The sequence below is a fragment of the Homalodisca vitripennis genome, chromosome 2 (assembly GCF_021130785.1).
Source record: "Homalodisca vitripennis isolate AUS2020 chromosome 2, UT_GWSS_2.1, whole genome shotgun sequence".
In the NCBI taxonomy this organism is placed as follows: Eukaryota; Metazoa; Arthropoda; class Insecta; order Hemiptera; family Cicadellidae; genus Homalodisca; species Homalodisca vitripennis.
In genome coordinates, this window is record NC_060208.1 from 47,917,543 (window position 1) to 47,926,811 (window position 9,269).

Below are 9,269 nucleotides of genomic sequence, written 5' to 3' on the forward strand. Positions count from 1 at the left end.
TGACTAACGGTTTTTGGTTAGATTCGGTTCTCCCGCCATCGGGCTTCATAAAAAGGCTAAAAACGTGAGAAATTTTCTCGAATTTTTTGAGGGTTTTAAAAGTGATAATTCCCCGGGTTTCAGACTTTTCCTGTGGGTTATATTGCAAAAACTACCTGTGTGCCAAATTTCAAGTTTCTAGCACTTCTAGAAGTACATTAGAATTTGTATCTATATGTCAGTGAATGAGTCAGTCAGTTTCACATGCAGTTGTATAGGATATAGGATGAGTACGCACAAACAATATTGGAATGCTTCGACCTGCTGCAACCATCTAACTGATATGGATTACATACAACAGCCTGTCTGGCTCGCGTCTGGTCCTTGGTAAGGTCGTGGGCATGCGCATGCGCATGTGGCCGTTAACAAGTCAGCAACAGCTATCATATCAGAGACGCGTCAAGAACGTGTGACCTTGACGATACCTCGATAGGCTAATAAGATATAAAAGTTGCGAATCCGTGACGTTCGTTGCATTTGCATTCTCTCTCTGAGATCTCACCGGTTGGTATCAACTGCAGTGTCTTCAAGTTGTCCACTTCATTATGCCTGTCAATAAGGTGTTGAATTTAGGTAAATATTGTAGTCTTGTAATGTTTATGTGGTCAAATATTCCTATAATTTGTTCTCTTGTATACAAACATAGTAACATGTTGTGTGGTTTGTTTGAACTTCTCTGAGTTTTAGGGACAAATACATTTCTTTGCTTGAAGTTCACTATCAAAAATAAATAGGCATCGTAAATATTATTTATTTATTTATATATTAATATTAAAATATGGCTTGTATAGTCCTAACAGTTTTAAATGCCAACACATTAATACCATATACGATTTTGGAATTAATCTGTCAATTGAACAAACTTAACATAACCTCAAATGAACTAACAAATATCCTAAACAATAAAATTAATTTTGCTGGTGGATGATTGAAATATTTATACCTAATACACTATATGAATTTATTAACTTACAAGTATGGATTGCCCGCATTTGATTGTCAGAGAGTGAGGTTGGATGATGGACTAGTGAATTATATGTATTGTTTTGCGGAATCTCAATAGAATTTGAAATTAGATCTTTTTAGAACTGTCTTGTTTCAGTCACACATCTACTCAGTAATATTTTGGAGAGCAACTGTTCCAAATCTGCAGGAAATGTGGCAAATTAAAAAACAGGAAGAATTATTCAATAAACTCCATGAACTGTAGGGAATTCTTTACCATACTGTTGACAGTCTCATGCTTTTATATTTAATTTATGAAGTATTAATCTAGATGAGATTACATATCCCAATCATAACACACCACACAAGAAATAAGAATATTTGTACCAAGCAACAGAATTTCATACTATTTGTATTTCAAACGTTCTATCTTCTACCCCCTCCAATACAAAATTACTGACAATATTGGTGAAATTCTAAAGGAAGTTTATTAACACATGTAAGTTCTGTGGTCTCACGTAATGCTCTTGGCACTATTGTACCAAAGTAAATAAATGGTAAACTTTACCACAGTATATTTTTATGTAGCCTATTTACATATTACAGTGGGGCCTAATTTTAAATTATGTAGATTTACTACATTATATTATCTTACAATTTATAATTTTATGTATAATATGGGTCTGTAACTATATTTTTATTTTTGGGGGACAGACATGTATGTGTGTATATGCATGTTTTATGCGGTTCACTTAGCAGTAGAGCCTAAATATGTTTTATAGTAATAAAATCTGAAATCTTAGTATAGCACTGTCTTAATTGTACATTAATATTGAAATGGTGTTTTTTTTTATTTTTCAGACCTTGCTTGGATCAATAGTATTCAAGTAAATGATGCTGAAATCAAATCTAAAGTCGCCACGGCCAAGTTTGTGGATCCAAAGTTAGTGAGTGAGAATGTAACTCCAGCTGCCATAAAAAATGTTGTTGGAGTTATAGATTTGTCATCTCTGGTTGGCACTGAGACACCTGACAGTATTGCTGAACTGTGCAAGAAAGTAAGTCAAACTGAGTATAAGACTACAAACACAAACTCCTTAGTAATTGCTATAATTATATAAAACTGTTATTAATTAGCAATATTATTTTTATTATGGCTTAAGTGTAAAACATTGTTTCGGGTTATTAGCTGATGTAGGTTTTCAATATGTGTGATAATTCAAAAGTCTATTAGAGAGTGAGTGTTATGGTTTCACATTGCACATACATTTAAATGCAACCCTAATAGCTGTTCTATTTCCAGGAGTATTTTATTTATTTCATACTGCCTGAGTGATCTGCCAATTATATCCAACAATATCAGTTGTTAGAATTTTTTTATATCTTTTGGTATACAAGTACTTATCATTTGCTTTGCAACTTCTAACTTAATATATGAATGGATCATTTTATAAATCAACTTTCAACATATTTGTGGTTTACAAAATGTTTATTGATGTTGACAATGTCTTCCAAAATAACAGTACAGTTTTATTTCATATTATGAGACTAAATGAAAGAAAACTAGTTTTATTTACCTCTTAACTAAGTCATTGTAATAGATTAAAGAATATTTAAATCGGTTATTGAAGTGAAAAGATGTAAAGTTATCCAGTTCAGTATGTACAGTGTACAATGTTATACGCCACCTCTCATATGCCGGAAGCTGTAGTGCAGTCAAAGTGACTAAAGATTCCTCAGTCTACTGTGCCACATTGTGTGTGTATCCGGCTCAAGTGTGTAACTTTAGTGTACAATGTTGAATGTTGTAGGCCACCTCTCCAATGTCGGAAGCTGATGGTGCAATCAAAGTGGCCAAAGATCCCTCACTTCATTGTGCCGCAGTGTGTGTGTACCCAGCTCGCATTGAAGATGCTATAAAAAGTCTGAAGTCCTTAGGTGCTGACAAATCTGTTCTGGTAGCTGCAGGTAAGATGTTTTTGTGATTGCTTTTTGTTTGTACAAATACAGTTATTTTAAGTTATTGTCTTTCTGGTATAATTCATTGTTATTTAGAATATAAACCAAAACCTGCTTTTTTTACAATTTGTGGATGAGAGAAAAATTTTACTTTTACCATGAGAGTAAAGTTTCTTTAAACTCTCACAAGTTATTCTGTCTCGGAGTGACACATTCTCCCTGTCTTGAAACTAAAATAACTATTTTGTTTAAGGCCCTAACCTATTTTTGGAAAGAACTATTGCAAATGAATCTTTATATAGACCAATCAATAATTATAGGCTAAAAATTAAATTAAATTATTAGTTTATATTAGGTACTGGCACTGTGCCTAATAAACCTATCCTTCATATAAACTACAGGAGTTTTATCACATTTAGTTAACTTATTTGATCATTTTAATACAGTTAACAAACACTGTTACTTTGAGTTAAAGAATATTATATGCTATTAAATTCAGAACCACAAATATTAATATTTAGAAACTAAGAAAAGTCTTAATGTATTGTATATTTAGTGAGATAGGAAATCAATCAAGAGCCAGGTTTTCTTTTAGTTTTGTATTTTGCCACACATGTCTGGCTTGTACAGTCCTGGGTTGGGGATGATCTAGTTAGTTGTTGGACAAAATGTAGATTGACCATAACCTTGCACAGAGAGATGTTTGATGATCAGTACTTTTGTTTTTGTTCTGTTTCAGTGGCAGCTGGATTCCCATCAGGTGCCTATCCTCTCCAGACGCGGCTGGCGGAGGTGAGCTATGCAGTGTCAGCCGGTGCTCAGGAGATTGATGTGGTCATCGACCGTAGCCTGGTGCTAAGAGGACTGTGGCAACAGCTGTATGAGGAACTGGTACAGATTCGCAAGGCCTGTGGTGAGACTACCCTCAAGGTCATCCTATCTGTAACCGAATGCGCCAACTTCACCAACATCTACAAGGCTTCTGCTGTTGCAATGTTGGCAGGAGCGGACTTCATTAAAACTTCAACTGGTAAGTTTGTACACATTTTAGTTTGTTAGCAGTTTAACCAAATGAATTTAAATTAGATGCTGTAGAGAAGTTAGTAGAGGATTTTATTTTAAATATATCTGTTTAGTTTATAATTCATAAATAAATATTAATAGTTTCAGATAGAGTACTTGTGTTTGGCAAATACCTTGACCAACAGTAAAGCATTGTGAACTGTGGATTCATTCTGGAAAAGATTTTTGAATTACTTGAAGGTTTCTGTTACAAGACTTCCTAACAGATGTATTTTCACACTGATGTTGTTCCTTCTAAATGCTGAGAATTTGTTTCAAGATAGTGTAATATCACAAATAACTTTTAAATGGCACCAATAGTGAACTGAATAAGGGGAACGATGATTTTCAGTAGGATGTGGAAATAGTTAACAGGTTATCAAATTGTGTCATAACCATACCTTAATTCAAAGTAATATTTTAAAAATGTAGTAAAATAATTTACTGATGTTAAAGTACATTTACTTTTTTGTTAATCTGTGAACATATCTGTGTAGAATATTAGACCAACTTATTCCTTATCAACAGCGATTGAAAACTAGTTGCGTTTGTTTTGTGGTAACACTCCCATTTGTTTCTCTCAGCTGGCTGTTCAATTATTAGTAACTTTTCAGACAGAGATTTCAAGTTCTTTTTACAATTTAAATTTTACTATCTTAGTTGGTATTCTTTTTACTGTTTTATAGTTGTCAACAAGTTATTTTATAACAAATCTTCTTATAAATAAAAATAGGTCCCAAAATGTGTTGCTAACCGTAAATCTCAAAAACGGTTAGACCAATTATTCAGCTAACTCTTTTTGTAAATAGTAGTTGAAATCCGAGGAAGGTTTATAAAAAGGTTGGAATAGTTGTCTAGAATTCAGAAAAAAATGTAATATTTATGTTTCATAATCCAAATTTAACTGACACTAAACAGCTGTTGACACTTTCAGTTAGGTTCATCACAGAGGCTGATACATGTGTTTACATTTAAATTTTAGAACAGTGCTTGATCAGTAGTGGTGCAGATAGCAAAGAAAAATTAATATCCAACTTTTACTCCAGATTGTGCCAATTGATGAATTTAAACTGTCTAATGTTTAATGTTTTAATACCATTTAATACTAACACTGTTATAAAACCAACCGTAATGAATGCAGCTATGAATATTTTTACATAAGGTACTCAAAACTGGTGGATTTCCTTAACATTATGTATGCCATTTTTATGGCTTAAGGAAAAAGAGAAATAAAAACTAATATGCCTGAACGATCTATTATTTCCCAAAGTACAAGATGAAAAACAACAAGATTCCCATAACGCAAATACCTTATAAATGATTATTTTCAAATGTTGCATGAATTTAAGTACAGTAAGGATTTCTCCCTTATACCAGAAGTGGGTAGGATTTCCCCAGACGTATGTATATTTTCTTCATCGGGGCAACAAGGTAAACTCAACTATGCTACTGGAAATATCTTAGACCTAAATTAGACACTTTTTGTCCAAAGTAGGTTTCCAAGAGCTTCATACATATGCATGTTTTGATCGGGGCAATAAGGCAAATTCAACTGAGGCACCATAAGTGAATTTAAATAGCCGAAAGTAGACATTTTGACTGAAGTAGGCTTCTCAATCCTACATACGTATATATGTATTCTTTATTGGAACTATAAAACAAACTGAATTATGCCACTGGAAATGCTTTTTGACCAAATTAGGTTTCTCAGACCTCTGTATTTGTATTTTCTAGATTGGGGCAAAAATTCAAACTCAGCTACGGTTTTGGTTATATAATTAATTCGAAGCAGCAATCCTCCTAAATGTGCATAAAATAATATGAACAGATTATATTAACATTGACAGGTTAAACTCTATCATAAACACTTAAATACAATGAACCTGAAGTATGCCTGTTTGCCAGATTTTTACATATGATTTATCAGTGTTTTATTCTTTTATGTTAACAATATGTTATACATATTTGAAAATAAAAATAAAACTTAAGAATGCGTGGAAGTTAAGTAATAAAATAATCACGTGGAAGTTTCTTACCAGTGATCGTATTTTAATGTGGTATATTTGTTAAACAGTGAACAGCCAGACAAGTTGTCATTTCAACCTTTGCAAATACATATCACTAGTGTGTAGTTAGGTTAATGTGTACTAACTGTAATATTAACTTGTTGACCTACCTGACTCTAGACAGTGTACCTTTTCAATAACAATGTCAGAACATTTTTGTTGAATGTTTTAGGCAAGGAAGCTGTAACAATGTCCTTGAACGAAGGCCTAGTGATGTGTTACGCTATAAAGGACTTCTACAACCGTACTGGTGTCAAGGTATGTTTCTCTTATATAGTGTATCGAAATAATTCTTGCTACTATATTCTTTATATTAAAAAAATATATTACTCTAAATTAAAAGCTTACTTTATATGGTTTGAAAACTGAAAGAAATGCACTTGCCTTATAAATTGAAGTTATTGTATACAAAAAAATTAAAAAAAAATCTAAATACTTTTTTAATAATACATTACTATTTTCACAACTGTTCATGTGTTTAAAAAATAACACCCAACACATCTCAGCCACTTTTAAGAGTGTAAAAATGTTTAATGCTACAACAAAATTTTATTAAAAGTGGAAATTTCTTAAACCGTCCAACATTATTTCTGAAGCTGCAACAAACAATACAAAGAATTTACAAAATAGTAATATTTTTACAAAACATGGCTAAAATTTTGGTTTTGAAAGCCGTGAAGAAATGAAATGAATTTACTTAGTGGCTGAGCGTCAGTGAAGCCTATCACTCATGGAGGTGGAAAAATATTATTTCTATCTGTCTGTCTACCTGTCTGCACGATATCTCTTGAACAGACTGACCTATAGACTTTAAATTTTGCATGAAGCTTCATTTCTACATCTAGATAACATGGAAATCAATGATGGCTCATGTCACTCCATGGGATTTGACTGAACGTTAGTAAATATTTTGACATGGTTTTTTTGGATTTGAAATAAAAAAAATTGTAGAATAAATACTTTTCTGAAACACATTTTTACATGTGGCATATTGACTCATGTAGAAACTGTGCATTACAATCTCAATGAAACCTGTTACACAACACATGATGTGGCATACTCCTAACTAGTATTAAGATAGTTGATAGAGTGTACAACACTTTTATATAAGACACGCTAAACCAGCCTGAGTTATACAGGGAGTAAACTGAACAAATGTAACAGTCCCTTCTCTTTGTCTAACTTTTTGTGAACATAAACATCAACCTTTCCCTTTATACAGCAGCCATGAGAGGAAGCCTGACTCAACCAATTTTTCAGAATTCTGTCATATTGAACTTTAAAACGTTCACACTGACACCAGAGTCATCAGTTGTCCTCTGACTATTTTTAACATTTAATGTAAAACCGAGACATCAATTGTACATATAATTACAACATTCTGTACTTGTTCCTCCAGCTCATTGAACTGTATGCAATTTAGATAGGGATCTATCTACAGAGATAATCTTAGACAAATAGTGTGAATTCTCAGCTACAGTAAAAATAGACACTACATAAATATTATTATTTTTGATGAGCGTACAAAGTGAGTTTAACATTTTTGCCCTTCCTAAATTTCTTTAGATATTGATATTGATCAACTGCTGACTAGTGTTCATCAGCAAATACTTTTTTTGACACAGTTGGCATTTGTGATCACCATTATGTACGCCATTACATGATAAGTTACAACTAAGTTATTTTTTCAAATGTAAATGTGGTGTTGTGACAAACGACTTTACATTTTATTTTGTAATGTAATTTCATTGCTGTAAACCATTTCTATGCATCTATTTTTTAACTCAAAATATTAAGAGGTTTATAAATGAACTAAGAACCAACTTTGTCATGTTTTACTACCCATAAGGTAATATTACATATATAAATGTCAAAGATCATTGATTTAAAACACGTTTTTCATGTTAAATAAATCTTATTCACTACATTAAAGAATAAGTTCATTTTTATTACACTAAAACTATTCTCCTCATTTGTTTTTCAGTAATAGTTTTCATTTTGTCAAAGTTGTTTCAAGGTATTAAGTACCATAATTCTACAGAGAATTTTGTGTCCAGGTTGGTCTGAAGCCTGCCGGAGGAGTACGTACTCCTGAAACTGCGATCAACTGGTTGTTGATGGTAAAGGGAGAGTTGGGACCCGAGTGGGCAGATCCTAAACTGTTCAGGATTGGAACCACTGTGCTCAAAGTCTACGCCAACTATTTGAACAATGCCAAGTAGCTTTGATACAACAATGTTGATAATATGTTGCTAGACATTCCAATACATATTCGACTCTGTTGTTGAGATATGTAGAAATATTATACACATGTTATTTTTGTACTGGTTTTTTACCTTAATGTTGGATCTAGTTTTTATAGTAATTTTTAAATTACAAAATATTTGAAGTGTTATTATAAAATTGTATTTGCAGGTTATAATAATACCTTTTATACAAAACTCTAAAGTGTTCATTGGACTGCCTTATATTGATTGATAGTGTTTACAAATAAATGTTATGAGTAAAAATATTGGATTGTCTTTAATACTTCCCCTCAGTTTGTATCAATTTTTTTAAGTTGAATCACAGGTAAAGAAATACTCTTAAATTTTATTGTTAAGTAAAACTTAACAGTAAAACTTAAGTAAAACAGATGTGTAGACATGCTTTCCATAGAATTTCTTGGTATTAAAGCTGATGGAAGACTGCTACTGTACTGATCCAGATCATGGCCAGTTACAAATTACATTACAGATCATGATTAATTATAATTAACATACAATTACAATTGTCTTAAAACTGTTCAGTAACGTCAAATGTTTTGGATGTAAAGTGTGAGGGTGGATGTGAGTATGTGTGTGTTAGTGTGCACATGAATATGATTGTTTTTATGTATAAATCATGGAGAAAAATAATTTCACATCTAGGAAAAATCAGGGAAGGGATAAATCTCTTTCCATACCCAAGATGACATCGAAGTAGTTAACTTTTTTACGTCTGTCATATTTAACTTAGGCCACCTATAAGTTGCACTGCCAGGACCGTCCAAAAAGAGTCAATCGGCGATGTTTGTCATGGGGCCCGGCACTCGAGGGCTCTGGAGACGAGATCTGTAAAAAATGTTTTATAATATCTTTTGTTGTAATATGTGTACTATTATAAGGCTCATACAAATTTTTTCTAAATCTGATAACATTATTTTGGCTATAATTTACA

At 32.3% G+C, this 9,269-nt stretch overlaps 1 protein-coding gene across 1 annotated transcript; it reads left to right on the forward strand.

Annotated features, from left to right (window-relative positions):
- Nucleotides 1–403: 403 nt before the first annotated feature.
- On the forward strand, nucleotides 404–8,583 carry LOC124353910 (deoxyribose-phosphate aldolase-like). The gene is made up of 6 exons (XM_046803963.1): nucleotides 404–612; nucleotides 1,846–2,042; nucleotides 2,796–2,952; nucleotides 3,683–3,973; nucleotides 6,244–6,329; nucleotides 8,129–8,583. Exons 1-6 carry the CDS (start codon nucleotides 585–587, stop codon nucleotides 8,291–8,293), a joined length of 924 nt encoding a protein of 307 aa, XP_046659919.1. The 5' UTR covers nucleotides 404–584; the 3' UTR covers nucleotides 8,294–8,583.
- Nucleotides 8,584–9,269: the final 686 nt, after the last annotated feature.

Coding starts and splice junctions, on each gene's coding strand:
- LOC124353910 (XM_046803963.1), top strand. CDS start 585: ATGCCTGTCAATAAGGTGTTGAATTTAG. Junction 2,043..2,795: donor TTGCTGAACTGTGCAAGAAA/GTAAGTCAAACT, acceptor TGAATGTTGTAG/GCCACCTCTCCAATGTCGGA. Junction 2,953..3,682: donor ATCTGTTCTGGTAGCTGCAG/GTAAGATGTTTT, acceptor GTTCTGTTTCAG/TGGCAGCTGGATTCCCATCA.